General features: G+C 30.0%; 1 protein-coding gene and 1 long non-coding RNA gene across 8 annotated transcripts in view; one reads left to right on the forward strand and one right to left on the reverse strand.

The window, feature by feature from the left end:
• The window catches only part of Pino (protein pinocchio), a 243,757-nt gene that overhangs the window by 9,439 nt on the left and 214,111 nt on the right, over positions 1–20,207 (forward strand). Inside the window, exon 2 of the mRNA XM_074133048.1 lies at positions 4,836–4,955. Within this exon, the coding sequence (XP_073989149.1) occupies positions 4,847–4,955 (109 nt within the window). The 5' untranslated portion in view covers positions 4,836–4,846. The remainder of the gene's footprint in view (positions 1–4,835; positions 4,956–20,207) is intronic.
• LOC141456778 (uncharacterized) lies at positions 8,841–18,314 on the reverse strand. Of its 7 annotated transcripts, none has more exons than XR_012459984.1 (9): positions 17,892–18,312; positions 17,676–17,794; positions 16,566–16,801; positions 11,975–12,223; positions 11,034–11,315; positions 10,904–10,948; positions 9,936–10,280; positions 9,068–9,174; positions 8,841–8,976 (listed from the first exon to the last, which is right to left on the reverse strand). It is a non-coding gene; the product is annotated as an uncharacterized lncRNA (long non-coding RNA). The 7 variants fall into 7 exon arrangements; XR_012459982.1 differs by having other exon boundaries at positions 9,936–10,046; positions 10,139–10,280; positions 10,904–11,315; XR_012459983.1 differs by having other exon boundaries at positions 9,936–10,057; positions 10,139–10,280; positions 10,904–11,315.

A 20,207-nucleotide genomic window follows, 5' to 3' on the forward strand; every position in this document is an offset into this window, starting at 1 on the left:
TATATTTTAATGGTTGTACACTCCTTTGTGGTCTTCACACTGATACCAGTCATCCACAAACTGATCCAGCGCAACGGCACTAGAGCAAAAAAGGATCGGCGAAGAGACTTCATTTCAAGCCTCCTAGCTCCCCTAACAATAAGAGTAAATACTTATCACGCAGAGTAGGTCTCAGGAGTGGTGGCTCGCCACCACTGGACAGAGACAGGCGAAGGAGTTCATCAGAGGCTATTCGCCGAGGCTGACTGCAGAATTAATCCGTCAAGGCCGTGGGGCTATAAGGATAATTGTAGGCCTATTAACTGGCCAACGCAGGCTCCGAAAACACATGCATCGCATGGACCTGACACAACACTGCACGTGTTGTGTCAGTGTGGGGGGCTTGTATGGCTAAGGATGTTACTTCTCGGGGAGGAAAAACCAAGGCCTGAGAGCTTTACCCAGGAGTCACTCTCCAGAATTAAGAGTCTGATTAATGGACAGGTCTGGAGGGTGAGCTCTAAAGTCGGGGAGCCACAATAGATCCAAGAGGGTCGCAGTGGCGTAGGCCTTGAGGCCGCCCTAATTTAATCTAATCTAATCTAAATACTTATCACAAATTTCATTCAATTTTTAAAAGTGTTAATGTGCAGTTAAATAATTAAATAAATTAGTAATAGTTTTAGACTAGTCACGGTTATTGGGTCTTAAGTTTGGTAATATTTCAATTTGAAATTAAATTTTTAATAATAAATATTTTTTTATTATAAAGGCACGTCAACATCTGAGGTTGTTAGCACCCGGAAATTTTTCCAGTGCATTGCCGGCCTCCGGTCAGTTTTCCCTCGTTAAATGTAACACTGTCGATCACCGGACATTGAGCTGTTAGAAGCTCCAAGGAAGAAAAAAATCTACTATCAGCTGGAGTTAATCTCGTCCGTTATAAATGTAATATTATTAATTATTTAAGGCATATTCATATAATGTAGTGCGAAAGAAAATTAAGAATTTTAGTGCCTGCGATAAAAAAAATAGTATTGTTACTAACTTAGGTTGTTATCTATCAATAAAATATTTTAATGAATTCCAAGAAGTTTGTATGAGAGTACAAGATATATAAGTGCAGGAACTGGAATTAGTAAAAGAGTTTTAGAATTAATTAATTCATTATAGAATTGATTCTGATTTCATGAATTCCAAGGCTGATTAGTTTCGTTCATCACAATATAAAACATCCAGAATAGAAGTTTCTTCTAAAATACAGACAGAGTTGAACTCCCCAAACTGCAACCTTCTCTGCATCATACATCATGCCATTCATTGGGAATTTTCATTATGAAATGCCCAAAGCAAATTGAAGTAGGAGTAAGATGCATTCATAATCTAAAAGTGAAAATGTTACATTGCATTATTGATGTTTGCAGTGCTATTCGCAACAATACTCTACAACGCTAGTCATACGTGATACGTACAGGAGAAACTAAATTCATCATAATAATAGTGGTATGTTCCTGCCATAATTGCTTTTTTACAAAGTTAAACTGGACATGGGCAGACAAAGCCAATGGATTCAATATTCACCCACATCTCGGTAATGAAGGGTAATAATAATAAACAAGAAAGTTTGATATTCTGGCTTAGGTATTTCCCAAAATAATTTGTGTATTCCCCACTTTGATAATGTCTGTAATGACGGGACGGGACAGTTCGGTGGGACTGTATTTAACTGTAAGTTATCTTATTTGCTATGTACGAGTACATTGAACTTATAATAAATTTATCCGCTGATTAACGTTCCAGCTAATATCTAATGATGAAATGAAGCAGTACAATTATGCAAGAAGGTTAGCCTTCGTTAACGTAGGAAACGCTGAACATTTAATAGATTTAAATATGGACTTACAGAGGTAAACATTTCCAGATTAACTGGTGAAATTCCTGCAGCCATTAATTGCAATGGTTGCTTTAGATTTTCTTTCATTATCAAGACAGACCTATTAACTTCCTTGCTGTAAAGCATCCAGTTAATAGAATATAATTCCAACATTACTCCATCTGCCGGCAATATTAAAATAAAAATTGCAACGAAACTCGTTAACATAATAATAGTAACAGTTTTGAAAGATTTTTTTCTCTGTTCACACGATATGTTCAATGTATGTATGTACCAAGTGCGGTTAGTAAAACATAAAATAGCTTCCGTAACCACATCAGAGCAGTAACAAATTCTCTCATTTAGTAAAGTTTATAATAAATTAAAACAAAAAAAAAGTCGGTGGATTTTAAGAAAATTTCAACATAGTCACAGAAACTCCTTAAAGAAAACACACAAACACTTTGAAAGCTAGTGTGAACTCAACGAGTTAAAATAATACATAAAATTAATGATAACTAGATGATTATTGAAACTTACTAAATCTGGCATTTGTTGGCCGATGTAACAAATTGTTGCGACATCCTAGATTACAAATAAAATCACAATGGTAGTAAGCAATTGCGTTGCAATCCTTATTTTGTCCTTCAAATTTTATTAAAAGTACTTTAATTCAATAATATATTTATGAATATTATTATTATACCTAATTATTATAATATTAGTATCAATATTTATATGATATTATTATTTGTATCATTAATGTTATTTTTAAGGTATGTGATCTGTTTTCCAAGGCAATGGACTAAATGTAGAGCACAAAACATCAGAAAGCTACCTTTTACTTGATCTGTTTTCTTCCTAATTCCCAAACTTATAATGTGGCTAATTAACCGGGACTAATTTGTTTCTAGTTAATTCCTTTAGCACAAGAAACATTGGGCGGTTCCTATGATTTTGATTCTGAGACGAAGACAGTTAGTGTTCAGATGGTTACCCCTCAAACATGTAGCTATATAGACTAGAGAATTGAGCCAACATAAAAAGTACAAACTGGTCAAGTCATATAATCCAAACTCCATGAGAGACCGCTGTTTACACTGCAAGTCTAGTGACAGTGGGAAAGTAACGGTCATATGCTTTCTAGAATCTCTTTGTTAGTCTGCAAGAGCAGAAGAGATAATCATTGCAAAATGATTGGGTGGAAAATATTAAGCCTTGTAAAAGATAAGTGTATTCTAACAGACATGCAGGGGTCGGCGAAATAACCATATTCTATGTAACTAGACCAACTCAAGAAGAATGATAACATAACCGCTCACAGAGCTATTTGAGCCTTAAAATCCAATCTTTAAACTAGAAGTTAGAGAATAGTACTTCAGTTCATAAATATACTAAATTTTGTTAGATAACTTACTGTTGATACAAAGTTGAACACTGTCAAAGCAATCACTACGGAGACAATTAGTAACATTCCTGCTAATGGCCATTTTGCCAAATTGTGAAGTAAATTGAAAGCTCTGAAAAAAAATGATGATTTACAATTTGTTGATATATAACTTCAGAATTAATTATTAAAATGATATTCTATTTTGGCGATTTAAGTGAAACATATCCATCACATATTATTTAAATTTATTAAAATTTTCTTTTAAATGCTAATAATATGAGAATTACTCACCGGCATATTATCTTATGGTGTTCCACATTTTCCTTTATGCAAAAATTCAAAATTTTTGAATATTTTTTTTCTCTTTTATTAATTCTGTCCAATTTCCCAAAACGTTGTTGGTACAGTTCATCTGCTCTTTCTTCAATGTGCTTTATAGAATTACGCAGTCTTTTCATTTGAAAATTCACCTCTTGGCTATTTTACGAAATGGGAATAATTAGGGATTAGTGCTTACTTTTTAAGTAAATAGGAAACATTAAATAGGTAATTAGCTCAGTGAAAGTGCTTAAGTTCGTTTTTTTAGGGGATGGCAAATAGTAAAATGTTAGTAAGTTCTAAATCTTTCGCTACAAAGGCTACGAAATTTTGGAATTATTATCCCAATTAGGATTTAAATATTAAATAAAAACTATCAGAAATAGATGATGCATTATCTTTAATTTAGTCTATTTCGCAGACTTAACCACATTTTCAAACTAAACTTATTTTTCAAGTTTGATGAGATCCGCATACTAAGTTGTTTGTCAAAGTTACAAATCTACTTGTGTAGTCAATGAGTAAGAATTGTCTTCAAAAATGATGCAATGTTTGCTTGTACTTAAGTTGTTCTTTCACATTTGGGTGCTAGTTATTAATAATTTATTTCGAACAGAAGCTATAAAATACATTCCAAATGAGTCTCGGTTTATGAGCTATCATTTCCAAATCTGATTAATAATATAATACCTTTCTCTACTCCTTTCAAATTTGCATGATTTATCAGAGATATCGCTTTAAGTTCTCGTCTTCATCAGAAATGTTTAAATAATGAATCTCTCCTTCTCTTTAAATAAAAAAAACAAAAACTCTCAGAAAGGTCAAATTTATTTTCCATTTCCGGGATCCCAAACCAACTCATATCGTGTAAACTCGTAAAATTAAAAATTAAAGTTTATAGAAAAATAATAGGTTTCTACAACGACAACTTTTTCTTGCTACAATTTATTAAATCTTAATTGGTTTAACGCAGTAAAAGTTAGATGTCTTCATTCAAGGTTTACAATATTCAAAGGGTTTCTGAGAAAGTGTGATTTCCCCAAAACGCAAAAAAACAAGTTTTTTAAATCATGGTCTTAAAATGAATTTCCCTGGAGAAGACTTCAAATAAAACAGATTTTCATTTATAAGTGAAAAGGGATTAACGTACCCAGTTAGTTTTTTATTTCAGTTAACACATTCGTACAACCATAAATCCAATCTCCATAAATTCTGATTGCAAAAACCTCTAAATCTGTAAAGAGAATACTAATTTCATTTTTTTTTTTTTTGTAGATTCATTTAAAATGTCTTACACCGAATATGAGGAGGAAATCTCCTTCGATTTTGACGACCCAGACTTTGTCAATAACAATTTTTGCAACATTAATACGCTAATACCTGCTCTAAATAATGGTAAGTTTATTAATATTGCCTTGTTAATGCTTTTATAGAACTAATTCCGATATTTTAAGCTTTGTGTATTTGATTTCTAAATCCACAAAGAAATAAAAATGGTAAATTTCGTCAAAATTGATGCAAAATGATGTAGAAGAGCCTATGTAAGTACGACCATGATAGTATTTGGAACTATCAAAGCATTAGCTGGAAACATTACATATTTTAAACAGTGAATTAAAATTAAAAGAATTATTACTAAAATGTGACAGCGCTGCGAGAGTTTTTATACGGAATTTTTATGAGAATAAGATCCATTGATTTTTATCTTTTGAAGAAGTAATTGCACAGATATATTCAATAGTTTTGCTATTTTGAAACATCCGGCTTTTTTCCACTCCTTCAAAATAAGAGTTTTGATTTATTATTTTTATTCGTCAACTTAGAGTGAACCCAAGCTATCCAAAGATATCCGTTATAGATAACCCTAAAGGCAAACAACTGCAACGGACCGAGTCTAGGACGAAACTCCAATACCGAACCTAAGCCATCTAAGATTCATTGAGTACTGAACGACACGAGCAGCATCTCAGCATCTTTAAAAGGGAACAGACTAAGCTACTACACCGTCAACCTAATCCGACCAAACATCCTGAAACTAATCTGACATTCAAAACAATCCATCTGGATGCTTTGGTGATTTCTCCTCCGCCTTACAATCTCAACAGAATGATTCCGGCATGAACCCAATTTTGTTGGAGGCGCCTGCTTAAACAATTATGCGCTAGGTGGGGGGGGGGGAAACCAGCTGCCTCGGAGAGGTCGGTAAAAAGCCTAAACATCTCACTAACAACTCAGGGCGGGACAAGAATCTATATGTTGGTCAATCGAGAGTCCAAAGAGCTGCGAATGAATATATGCATAAGGATGATTGTCCCGACGTGTGTATGACAGCTGGCTTAGGACCGATAGAAAGGAGAAAAACTTCCTGAATGGTCTGTTTTTCAAAATCCGCATAGAAGCGCGTATTGCGCAGAAAACAAAGGAAAAAGCGCAGTCTGCCATTGAATTAAAATTAAATTGCAAAATTTAATTGAAATAAAATTGGAACAATAATAACATACATATAATAAATGCAAAAAAGGAAAATATTGAGAAGAATAATACTCTTTTTTTAGAAAAAAAAAAAAAGAAATCAAACAAAGAAATGAAATATCAGCGCAATTATTGTATCAGTAAGATATTTCACATTATATTATTTATACTCTGAGTTTTTATTGCAAAGTGTGCGGGAAATATTGTCTTACTTTATGATATCATTCAGTTTTATTTATTTATTGACGGCCATAAGAGCTTTTACAACCAAGAGGCAAAATAAAAAGCAAAATTTTTATATCAATAAAGAATCAATACTCCTCAGGACACTCCCGCAAAAAAACACACAAAGATAATCAAATATTAACATAAGAAAATAAACCTTTACAAGATAAATAATAAATAAATTTAAAAAGTCTGTTGTAATTATTTATAATTAAATTTTCTTTTGATAAAATACCATTACCTTAATAAATTTACTGATGACAAAATAAAGAATTTACTCCTAATATAATTACTAGCTTTTAATTATTATAATAAAATTTATGTGCATTTGTTTTAGCCTAGGACATTAACAAAAGCATTCTTAATTTACACATTTTTGTAATTTTTGAACTGTTGCTATCTATAATCAATATTATTAACTTATATTAGAAAAATACATTAAAGCAGCAACGAGTACTGCGTTCTAATGATAATAATTATCTGGCTTTATCTCATAAGAATATCATGATTTAAGATTTTATTTACAAGATTTTTGATAATTAACTAATTACTCTTGTTTTCATTAACTAATAGTGGCGCAAACGTAGAAAGCAATTCGTAAACTTCCATTATTCAAACTTTGCAACTACAGGCGGCTAATTAAAATAGAAAAAAAAAAAATGCGTAGTAAATATTAAATAGTAAAGAGTATAGCTTATAGAACTGCAACAATAAACTCTGTGTTATATTACCATACTTCCATTTAAAACAATTTAGACATTCTAACATTTAGCGAAAGATTTAGAACTTACTAACATTTTACTATTTGCCATCCTCTAAAAAAACGAACTTAAGCACTTTCACTGAGCTAATTACCTATTTAATGTTTCCTATTTACTTAAAAAGTAAGCACTAATCCCTAATTTTTCCCATTTCGTAAAATAGTAAGTTATAAATATAGGACTGTCAGTCTAGTCCAGGACTCCCTCTTTGTCCATTGTTTTTGAAACATACATACGTATTGTACATATTATGAAACGAGAACAAAATAGTCGTTAACAACCCTTTGGTAGTAAATGTTTGGGTTTTAAAAATATTTTTTGTTAAATCCAACAACCTTCATGCAAAACATTAAAAGAAATTAGGAAAATGTGCTGTGATAAAAAATTTCGTAGCCATTGTTTTTCTTTTTTTAAATGTTTTCTACGGCCTATATGACCCTTTACATGTTTTCTTATAATATCTGAAAGCTTACTAAAATATCTTTTCTTTTTTTTATTTCCACTACTCTAGAAAACGGCGTTGGTCCAGGATTTGCCATAGTATTGGTAATAGCTGCGTAAATCTTTTGTAACTTATAACATCCTAAAAATAGGATCGGTTCCACTCGGTTAAGAAGTTGGGTAGTTTATTGTCAATTTCGAGAATATATGCATTTCCTTCATGCATATTTCCTACTGAGTAAACAAAGTAATTCCAGTAATATAATTGTGAGAGTTCTTGCAAGGCGTTTATCTGTTTCATTAACCGTTTATTTCTAAAACGTTTTTTGGAATATTTTTAATGCCATAAAATTAATAAAACTGTTTCAAAAGTAAAGAATGATTCTGTAAAGGTAAACAGCATTCCCCAAGAACGGCGAAGTTGGCAGTGGTGAGGGTACAGTCGTTCAGGTGACACAGCACAGCTTGCGGCATAAAATATTTAAAGGTATAAGGAAAACATATCCCAATAATTATATAAGTATTGATTACTTACAATCACAATCAAATGTATGCCTCCTTCTTCTACATAACTTTGAAATAAAAGAGTCCGTTCTTTGAAATCAGTTCAGTATAATGATGGATTACATCAAGAGAATAGATGATAAAACTGATGATCAAGTTTTGAAATTTGTTTTGTTCCTCTTATATAAACGTTTCTATCTTAAAAATTTAAGAAACGCATGGACTCATTACACTTATTTGTTTCGTAGTCAAATACTGTCTAAAATGAATCAATAATAGTAACAAATCTATTTCACATTATTTTATTTATTGATGTTTCAAGAGTTTAATCAAAATAATATGAAACAAAAATCGTGCAAGTAAACAGATGGCGACAAAAATATTAAATTATTAATAAAAAATTCGGACCAAATCAACAGGTATAGAAGAATACAAGAAATACATTATTAAACAAGTAAGTGAGAAGTCTGTTCGAAGAGTTTTGTTTTTAATAATTTAATCTTCAGCTATTTAACAATTTATAAATAAAACTGTATAGGTACGGAGATGGACAAGCGCTTCTTGTGATTAAGTATTAATAAACAAAATAACATCAAAATACAATAAGTAAAAAAAATTAAAATTTTTTCCCACTAGAATATTAACTAAATACAGAATAATATGTTTTCTTAATATGTAACTTAATAAAGATCTTTGTTACATAGCAAAAATAATAATTTCATCACATCTCAAATATGTCATTTAATTTTTTCACATTAAGGTTAACATTTAATTAGATGAATTGCTAGTAACTTTTAGGCCATTCACAGTTTTTGAAAGTCTTCAGTTTGGCACTATTTCAATTTGAAACATTCTAGCAGCCTGCAAATAGCATGATCTGCGACATTATCGATCTATCTTTTTGAAGAGTTATTGAGTTATTATGTTCCCACTTATTATAATTGAAGGCAGACTTGTAGTGGAAGTATGTCTCAAAAAAAGTTTGGTGCAGTGAGTAAAGTCCGAAAAAAATTCTAAAAAATCGGAAAATCAATTTAAAAATTAGGCACTAACGATTGGCTGATTTTTTCCCAAAAAAAGAAATATCAAATCTCATTAACGTACCAATTTCAAAGGTCAAAATTTCCGCTCATGAATTATGCTTCGTGTACAGGCCAATTTCAAACCAATTTGTTAAAATCAGTTTTTTGGAATGTCATACCTCAAAACACCTGAGAAGAAATCAAATTAGATAAAACTGTAAAATCTAGAATAAAAAAAAGAAAAGAATATTATAAATAAAATAATTATTTTGAATTTTGAAAGCGTTTTCTCTTTTACTTCTAAGATTTACAATTTTCTAGCCGTAACTCATTCCATGAAATTGTTGCAACATGCAGCGAATTCTAATTACTATTGTTAAAATTTGTAGATTCTGTCTTGAAGACTAATAAGAAAGTACGCCACTCTTTGAGAGCAAATTAGCTCTGATCACGTCTGATGGAAGCATGTCCTTTAGAATCTAACAATAAATAACTGTTCTTGGGAAAAATTTTAAGTATCCTTACATTCTTTAGTTGTTTGTGCAGGCATCGAATTTAATGATTATGGCAGCGTATGTGTAAGAGTGCAAAGGATTATGAATGTTATAAGAAAGGATATGGTTGTTCAAATATCAAAAAGTGAGGATTGGCATACTTAAAAATTTAGTTATTTATTATGGAGTTTCAAACGATAGTCCTTAATACAAAAAAAAAAGTCTGAGAATTGGATGGTTTCAGTTGAAATTGTTTCTAAAGGTAATAATGGTCATAATAACCAATTATCTGGGAATATAAAAACATAAATTTAAATTTTCAACTTCTACTTCAAAATATCTAAAGAATGAAACGTTGCAGTAAGCTGAAATGTAGCGATTTTATTAAACAAGAGAAGTCATTTAGTTCAACTTCTCTCTAACGATTATCTTATCAGTTTAGTTGCTAGCACTTACAAGCTGTGTAGTAGGCTAATTCACTTATCTCCAATTCAGTTCAGTAGAACTGTTGCAAAGGTTCATTTCCACCTCCCTTCGTACTGCTTCATTGACAGCAGTCCTCGTATTCTAAAAAAAAACTAAGTTTACGATAAGGAGGACCTTCTTTCGCATAAATGTAACATGTACAAATTGACGTAATAAATTTCTGGTTATAATACTTGTGTAAACAGCTTCAGTTCTTTTTTTCTGTCTAATATTCTCTATACATTAACTGATAAATAAAAGAACTTAAGGGCAATCTGATCTTCTTTTAACTTAATAATAATAAAATAGAGTGTTGCACTGATGACCAAGCTGTCCCTGCACCGGAAAATAAATAGATAAAAATAAAATAGAGTAAATTAAAAAGTAGCCAATTTCAAAAATTGTAAATGTTGCATTTCTATAGTGAAATGGTGTTAAAGAAAACATGACATCACTTCTTCAGCGAGACATTTTCAAATATCGTATATCCTGAAAAAGTTACAAAACAAAGTGATGTAGGTAACCAGGTTCAAATTAACCCTATATACTATTGCCTTAAAAAAATTTCTTAATAAAATAAAAATAAAAAAATTGGGAAAAAGAGATCCAGTACAAATATAATTTCACACCATCCTCTTACTTCATTATCGGAATTTCTCTTTTTTAATACAAAGCCGAGAGGAAGTGAATTATTAAATGCTTCAAAAGTAAATGATTTTTCTCTTTTCTTTCTACTTTTATTTAAAAAAAAAACTGATATTGTTCAATTTGAAGAGAGGATGGCCCCTTCTATATACGCACCTGCTTTTTCGTACATTTGGTCAACAATTTCTTCCAATTTGAATTGTTACAACATATTTAATTCGTAATCACATTATATAGAACATAATAAAAATAAATAAATAACACTAAAATCTAATAAGTCCTAATTTAATAGAAGTATTCTCTTAAGTCCTTACCTTAGATTACAATTATAGCTGTGGTTCTTCATTTAAAACTTTTTACTTAAAAATAAGAAGTAAATAAGTAAAAACAGAAAATACGTATTTAGTCTAAAAGAGAAAAAAATAATTAAAAAAAAAATCGCACATTTTTCGGCAGTTTATTATGCATTTTGGCTTTGTGGTAAAGCAAAAATAAAATTATTTAAAACCATTCTTCAGTTGCTTCACATTTGCCCCGCTAGATAGCACTTGAATTCACTTTTCCGTCTCATCAGCTGAATAAAAAGGAAAAAACGTCTGCAATTTACCAACTACTTGTCAGTTAGTTTCTTCTTTTGCCGATAGATAGCAAATGGATCCACTTTACCGAGACCAATAAATTTGTGCTACTTGTACGCTTAGTATTAGCTCTATTTCAGAACATAAACTGAAAAATATATTAGTGCATAGAAATTCAATTAAATAGAAATTTAAGTAGTCATTTATATACTTTTCTTTGTTAGTACTTTTAGAATCAACTTTATATTTTTTAGATTATAGACAGATAAAATGCACAAATAACTAAAATTGTCTGTTTTATGTCTGTATCCATGGTTTGATTTTTTCCCTCATATTTTATTGCAGATACGATTTTAAAACATATAGTGTCTCAAATTTTATTTCATTCTTATTTTCTTTAGTAGAACTCTGTATAGGTATTGCATTTTTGTGTTTTTTCTGAGCCCAAAATAAGATATTTATAACTACAGACAAACAAATTATCAACTTTACGTTTTAAATATTCCTTTTTTTTTTTTTAATTAAACACTCATTAACGGAATTAGTTCGCCTTGAAGTTTACATAAAATTTCCTTTCTTTAAGTATACATTTCCTTTAAATAAATACGAGTTTCAGATGTTTAGTTGCATAACAGTTTTATTTTAAATAAGATTCCCGTTATCCTTGTGTCCCAAATATAAAAAAATTATCTACTACCCAGTACAGCTGCATATCTAATAAGAAACTTGCTGCTCACTAACATTTATTAAGTAGCTACTTTTATTTATACAAATAATAGCAAAAACACTATGTTAAGATATGCCTACCTCTCTAACAGCTTGAAACACCAGTTTTATAATTTGTTGTAATTCTAGTTTTCTAGATTCCAAATAATCAGTTAATTCTTTGGTGCATTGCTAGCTTTGGCCTGCTTCAGAGCCCATTCTATCGCCTTTACCCATTAACTCTAAAAAATTAAGTTGCTTTTCATTGTTTCCATATTACCCTCTTATCTTTCTGGCATATCGAACATCAATATTTTGAGGAATAAATTTTCTTCCAATATACAACGGTTTCTGCACATAACAGCAACGCTAAATTAACGACATACACTTTCAAATTGCAACATTTGTCATCCTCACCATTGTTTTTTTTTTATTACTGATAAAAACAATATTCATAAATAAATATAGCATAGAAATGTTCACAATCGTTGTTATAAAATCTTAGTAACATTGTAGGATTATTGAATAATTTTCACTAATGACCAGACATTGCATAAATTGTAAATATTCTAGGGGTCCTATACAACAGCCTTGTTTTTATAACTCTTTTTATCTTATATAAGTATATATATCCTACAAATTAATGATAATACATTATTATTACTGTATATTCTTTTAAAATTTTAGTTTCAATGTTTTTCTACTTTTCTTCATAATGCAGTACCTTGAATAGTAATTTGATGTTAGTGATTTTTTGCCAGCGCAGTGGTTGTTTTTTTTTTAATTATTTTAAATTAATGAGTTTTGTGAATGCATTTTTATTGAAAGTAGTTACACGCATATTACTTGTGATTGCAATCATGAAATTGATAATTATTATTATGGGAAGATTCTAAATCAGGAGATGATAAAGATAATTTTCAAGGAACCTCAAACTCTTAAGTATGTTTCCTCATGATGATTCAGCAGGAGCAAAAGTTTTTTAGCCAGGGTGTATTTCATGTTTAAGTTTCGAAGATATAATATTAAGTAAAACTTTATGAATGCATAGAAAAAAAAAGAGATATAAAATTAATTTAGAATATAATTACTTGATTGTATTTCTCAATAAAAAATTATTTGGTAACAAAAAGCAAAAATTATAGATTTGTTCATGATAAATGCCAAATATCTGTTCTTCTTAACAAATGACGTAGCTTGCACACATCCAGGAAATATCAGAAGAAGAATAAAAACTTGTAAAACAACAATTATATAAGCTTCAAGTATACTTGAACGTTCGCTTTTTAAATAATTTACAAAATATATTTCCAGACATTAAGCGGCAGTAACAGAAGTGACCAGATGTGACCTTGACTGGAACACCATCCTAATGGCAGGACATCTACCCTGTTGATGTAGAGGGGGTCGGTCAAGCTACGCAGGCTGTCGGTCACCCACCTCTATTATATACATAAAAAGAAAATAAGGGACTTTGCATATAGCAAACTGGACTGCTATTGTACCCCTATCTAACCGCTAATGGAATATTATAGGGATTTTTTTTAAGAAGTGGGAATGTGTTCGTAGAGAGAGCACTGTAAGATTCATCTCATAAAGCATTTTTATCTCCATGTAACGTCGGGCTCAATTCTTATTCTATTTTCAAGTTTTGCCAGAATCGCTGAACTTCAGCTAGTAAAATTTAATGAAAGGTTTCAAAGAAGTTCTTCCTTAATTTGGTTTAAATTACGTTTCTTATACAATTTATTTTTAAATTTATAACACTGAAACTTCCATTAGAAATGGATGCTTTGAAAATCTGAGGTGTAAGGAAAGCTGATGGTGGTGTTGGATATTGAAATTGGGTCTTTCTAACTACATAGATTGCTATAATTGTGAGGAAAAAAGCTAAGGTAGAGCATAATTGGTAGGAGTTCTGACAGTGTCAATGGTAAATTAAAATAGGCTAATAACTATGGTGACTTATACCCTCATTCAACGCCTCATCTGACATCCAGTGCAGAAGAACTTCTCCTAGTTCTTCCTCTTCTGTCTTAAGGCAGTGAAATACATGGTATACATGATACTAGACTTTACAAGAGTTTGCTTAAGTTTTGGCTTCTAATGGGCAATGCAACAAAGAAAAAAGGCAATTATATAAATATATAAGAATCCAATAAAATTTTTTTTTTTTTAAGTTATGAAATAAAACTCTATTTAATTTTTTATAAATTTGCAGCTGCAACGGTTGTTGCAACAAGCAAATGTGATGTCATGTAATGTGTTGAATGAAGATTGGAGAAGGCACCCAGTGGCGTCACTCCATTAACGTGAACAGCTCATTATACTATTATGAGGAGAGCAGGTTGCGGGGCCATCTTCTCTTCAATCTCCTTGGAGGATTGCCTGGTAATGTGGAAGAAGATAAGTGTTCAAATTAAAGGATTAGGATGAGCTGCTTATAAAAGAATGAAATTTTAAGAAACGAGTTTTACAGTAAGGTCGTTAATGAAAGGGATGTTGAGGTCATTATGAATGGTGAGGTTAGATACCAAGAACGGAGGTTAAGAAGTAGTATTTTTGATTGTAAAGTCTGAATGCGTAAACAATTGGAACGTTTAGTCGATCCCCAATGCCGTATGAACTCATTCCGATCCTCTTATCGCTACACAAACTCTTCAAACGCACATCAACCACTTACAGGACTGGCTTATCAAATGGCGAATCAAAACTAACGTTACGAAATCAAAGTTTATAGTATTTACTCTCAGTCGGAAAATCCTACCTCCCATCATCTTGAACCAAACTCCTGTACCAACTGTGGACAAAGTACGCTACCTTGGACTGCACCTAGACAAACAATTGACATGGAATCCCCATACTAGACTGAAATGACAAGAAACTAACCAACGCTACAAAACTTCTCGCCAGACTACTTGACAAACGATCTAAACTCAATCTACAAAACTAAAGACTCTTATACCTGTTGTTACTGCGACCTATTTGGTCTGTTTAATTAATAAATAAATATTTCTGGATTGTCCATTCTTCTTTAACCTTCCTTTTTTCCTGATAAAAAAGATTAATTTAGTAATTTAACTTTAAGTTGATGTAATCATCAATCTTTTTTCCTCTTTCTAATGAAAAAAAAGTTCACTCCTGAAGAGAAAAATAAAAAAATGCAGTTGCCTTGAAGGTCATAACGTTTATATTGGCTGTTTTTGAACAGGACGTTTACATTGTAATTACTTCGTAGAAGAGTAGAAAGCTAAAAAAAAGAGTTTATTCTAAAAGAAAACTATTAGAGTTTCAGACAAAAAAGTACTCAACGTACAACAAATTACAATGAGGATGATTTCGTGTTGAACATTTTCTTGAACTTGATGACTTTTTTTTATAATATTTATTACTAGATATTTCCTAGTAGATAAAAAGTTTACTTCTTTAATTAGTCTGCTTTCTTCCCTGTAAGCTCTTTTATCTTTTTAACATCCCACCCTAGTCTAGTTGCAAATAATTTTCAATTAGGTATAAGTTTTATGTGATGCGATGAATATGCAGTGCTCTGTCTCAAATTAGGTTTTATAGTGGATTTAAGATTTATATCTTCACTAGATCTATTATTAATTTAATAATCAGGAATTATCATGTTTGGATCAGGAATGATAATTAGCAACAGAGCCATATTGCATGGCCATTTTCATAATGGCTAAGTTAAGAAAAAATTGTAAAGAAAAACAAGTTGAAAATACTCTCTTCTCCTCGAGCAGAAAATTGCAATATTTTATATTTAGAATCGGAAGGAATAACTTGTCACTATTCCTGCGATCTGAAAAGTATTCTTCCAAAAAACATATATATATATATACAGGATAAAACCTAAAGTGTTTTAATTATTTAAAGGATTGTTGATACTACTAGGATCTTCACTTGTATTCAACAAGGTTATATGCAACACAACTTCCTTTATGACCTCAAGTGCACTGAAACAATAGCATTAATGGGAAAATCTTATTGTAAAAGTAATTTATTTGACCTTTTCGTTATTTATTTAAAGACTCACTGTAAGAAATTTTAATATAAAAACACTGACAACCATAGGGGCCTCAATTTGTCGGTTTGTGATAATCAAACTGGCCACCCACCTTCTTTTGTACATACTTTTTACTCCATTTAATAAAATAATAAATATTTTATTGCGCGTAATGATGTAGCTTTCAATAAAGAAAGGTTTTAAATAAAGATTGCATATTTAATAAGCAGAATGTATATTGTCAATGAATTTTGGAACTTACAACATGCATATTTTTTTCACAGAACAAGAATTTAATTACTTTTAAACTTTTTAATTTTCTATATATATATATTAAGTGAATGAAGTTAGAGATACCACTTTCGGTGCACCCCATTAGCATTTGTTGTTGTAGCTTATATTACACTGTCTAACAAGTTATATTTTTTCATATAAAAAATAAATGTTATTAGGAAAAATTCATTGATTTTTTTTTTTCATAGGAAAGAATCGTTTACACTACAAACTAAGCTAAGTAAAGCAGAAGTCTCACTTTCACTGACCCAACTTCGTTTTTGAAACGGCAGCGAAGAATATATATATATATATATAAAATCCTTTACAGTCGTATTCGATCGCAAATGATGTATTAATTCCACCCCAACCCAGGCCAAAAACCAATATAAAGCTTAAGCTTACCGAAATTTTTCGTTTTCTGAGGTAGTGTTTACAATCACAGCATTTTCAAAAATAAAATAAAACTTAGAATTGATGGAAAAGTCCAAATCAGAACATTCTCTTTGTGAATTTACTTACAGCTTTCAAAAAAAATCAAACAAAATTTTCACTTTTGAAATCAACGAATTACACTGTCTCTTGTAAACGCATATTAGAAACATTTCACTGAACGAAATTTGTTCTTCATAACTCTGAATCTGTTCAACGAAGAACGTGAAATTTAATGTACACTTTAAAAAAAATACTATTTATTATTATTATTAATAATAATAATAATACAAGTAATTTAATTATAAATAAAAAATAATTTTATTTTAACCATTTCTAATTTCCTACCGGACTATTTAAAATATATATTATTTGAATACATACAATTTTTTTTTTTACACTTTTCTAAAATTAAGTAACTTTGTATTATCTAAGATTAATAAAATAATTTAAAATTATATTTATAACTTTTACTTAAAACTGGATATATTTCATTATTTATGAAATATATGCAACTGTTGGATTCACTACTCCAGTAGTTGTCCAGTGCTCGGAGATTCCCCAATTGTTAATTAGGTATGTTCTTTTTAAAATAATAATTGTTAAGATAAAATAAAGATAAATGAAATTGCTTTCACGTAAATTGATTAAGAGATTTGAGAATATTCTACTATGTATAAGGTGAGTTGTAATCAAGAATAAGTTTAATAAAATTTTAATTAAGCAAGCCAATTAAATTTTAAAAATTGCAATATGGCGTTTGTACATGAAAGTTAATTTGCCATTACGGTTTACAGAATCATTTCTTTTCTTTAAAGTAGATGCATCTGTAAATGTCACATACTTTACAAATGGTACTTTAAAAATTTATTATTATTATTTTATTTAAATAGTATATTACATTCATTAAATAAATTTTTTTAATTGACTAATTCTTCATAGAGATCAGTACAGCTTATTTCTGGAAATGAACTAAATGATACATATCTAGAGAATAGATTTATCTATTAGATAACATCTTTTTAAATAAGATTACCAGTTTTACGCACATTTCTAATATTAATGTATTATTAGTTTACGTACCTTTCAGTTTATTCCAATTTTTTTTTCAACAGTACAACATAGCAAGCAGTAATGTAAATCTTTAAACACTTACGCTTCTGAAATTCATTAAGTTGCTTCTAGACTCTTTTAATATTATTCTGAAACATTTGTTTTTTCTTTAATTCCATAAAGTACATATTAAAAAAGATTTACCTAAAGACCTATTAAAAGAGTACATTAATTGTAGAGACGTACATTGTGAAGAAAAATTCAATTGACACATACTACTATCATTTTACAGGTCTTAATAATAACTGAAAGAGTTTTGGAATGTAACATTCATTTAAATTACTTTCATCTAAGACGTTAATACATTCAATTTTAATTACAGGTTTAAAACATTTTGAATTACTTCATTTTCTAACACATGCTGCAGTTAACCTACCATTCACAAGCACAATAAGACCTAATACAAGACGTTAATACTGTTTAAGGTTAGTACTGAGTTAAAATAACTAGTTTTCACTATTATCATAATTTTTTCAGAACACATTAATTGCTTAAATTATAAACTGCCAATAAATTAATCAATGCTTTGTGAATGTCACTTCAAGTCAACTAAATGCTACAAACTGTTACTTTGCTTAAGAGGTTATGGTTTGATCTACTGATTGGACCAAAAACTATTCAGGCACATGTTTTTTGCCTGATATTTTAATAACCTAAACAGGGACACCAAACAATTGTGTCTTATGGCGTGCTTCATAAGATTTTAAACATTACTTTTTATTCTTAGGCCAATTTTAATTAGCCAGAATTGGAAGTACACAATATTTATCACCAATCTTTAAGTTTATAGTAATATAATAAGTACCGAATCAAAAAATACTTGTTAATATTGAGTCCTAAAATATAAATCAATGGTCCTTGACGAAGATTGGATAAACTATAGCTATCTGAGAATTAAGAAGATCTAAATTTTAATTCAAGAAAATTGAAAAAATATTTACAATAATATGTACACTTTTATCATGAAACAATTTTTTTTACCAGAATGGAAATGAAGAGCAGTCTTTCTACATATAGAATGTGAGGTTGTATTTAAAATAATATCTTGGCTTATAAAATATTTTTATTAGGCCATTTATAGTACTATTAAAATAGAAAGTCTCTAAATCAACATAAACGCATTACTTTCTCTTATTTTTACTAGCATTAATTTCTTAAGATGTATTACCACGCAGTAATATCTTTTTAAATAACTTTTTCCATTAAATTAAAATTGAATGCTTATTAATAGCAAGGCATGATAATATGCCTTAAGCATTTTTAATGAAAAAATAATGATAAACCTCTGATCTAATAATAAATCACCAAGTATTTTAGATCTTATAAAATGTTATTATATTTTATACACAAAATATTTCTTTCTTCTTGTTTTTTCAACGACTCTTAGAATATAACTGTTATACGTCTACCTCCAAAAGAATTTTCTCCTATTCATGCTCATGCTTTCACAATTTGGAAATATACTTCATCATCACCCCCTTCGCATGGAAAAGATTTATCTATAAGCAAATTTTGAGAATTTGTTTTGAGAAAAATGAAATTATAAAGTTTTAGTTTGGGTTACTCCAGGCCTTGGTAAAATAATCTCTCTTCTTTTGCAAATGTATAGTATATGTATGTACTTATATTTAAGATGTTCATATATATGTATATGTTATAAATATAAGTTTGTTCTCTGATAGTACCTATCAAACTATCAGTGAAATGGTATAAGGAATTCTTAAATTAAAACTTATTATATTGTTAACAATACAGTAACATTATCATTACCCTGATCTAAATTTGTGGGTAAATAGAGTAGGTCAACTTTTATCATGAACGTATTATCTGCAATATGGTGCTTTTTTATTTATCGTTTATTTATGTACACTGCTCTATTCAAAAGTTTAATTTTAAGCCATGCAAAATATTAATGACTTTCCACTTCAATATTCCAAAATCTTTGCATTCATGGTTATAAAGATTAATACTTTATTCTTTAGCTGTAAACAGTTCAAACATGTTTCTTATAAAAAAAAACACTACAAAGATTTATATTCTACAATACCCAAATCAAAACCAAATTCCAAGTGCATTTTTAGCGTATCAGGAATTAGTTTTTTTGACCCATTTAGGTGATTCTTTCTGATGAATGTTAGAAATAGAATTATACAGTTTTAAGTCAAAAAAGTCTTCAGGTTTGAGTTCTAGATTATTATTATTTTTTTTTGTCCACTGATTTGTACTTGCTTCTCAGTGCAGTTAATTTTATGATTTCTTTTTCTTCGAATAATAAGTATTAATTATATTTATTTTTATTATTATTTACTCAGGCGTCTCCCGAAGGTTGCCTGCACGGATCTTATTTTTCCAAACTTCTCTATCGTGGCAATCACTGTTCCCCAGCCGGCCATAACCTCCTGGATGCACTGCTGCCAGTCCCGCCTCGGTCGGCCTCTGGTTCTATTAAAGGGTGTTTGCCACCTTAAACATCTTCCGGGCCATCCGACGTCTCCCATTCTC

The sequence above is a fragment of the Rhodnius prolixus genome, unplaced genomic scaffold (assembly GCF_049639745.1).
Source record: "Rhodnius prolixus isolate KJV_2025 unplaced genomic scaffold, Rpr scaffold_10, whole genome shotgun sequence".
Classification (NCBI taxonomy): Eukaryota; Metazoa; Arthropoda; class Insecta; order Hemiptera; family Reduviidae; genus Rhodnius; species Rhodnius prolixus.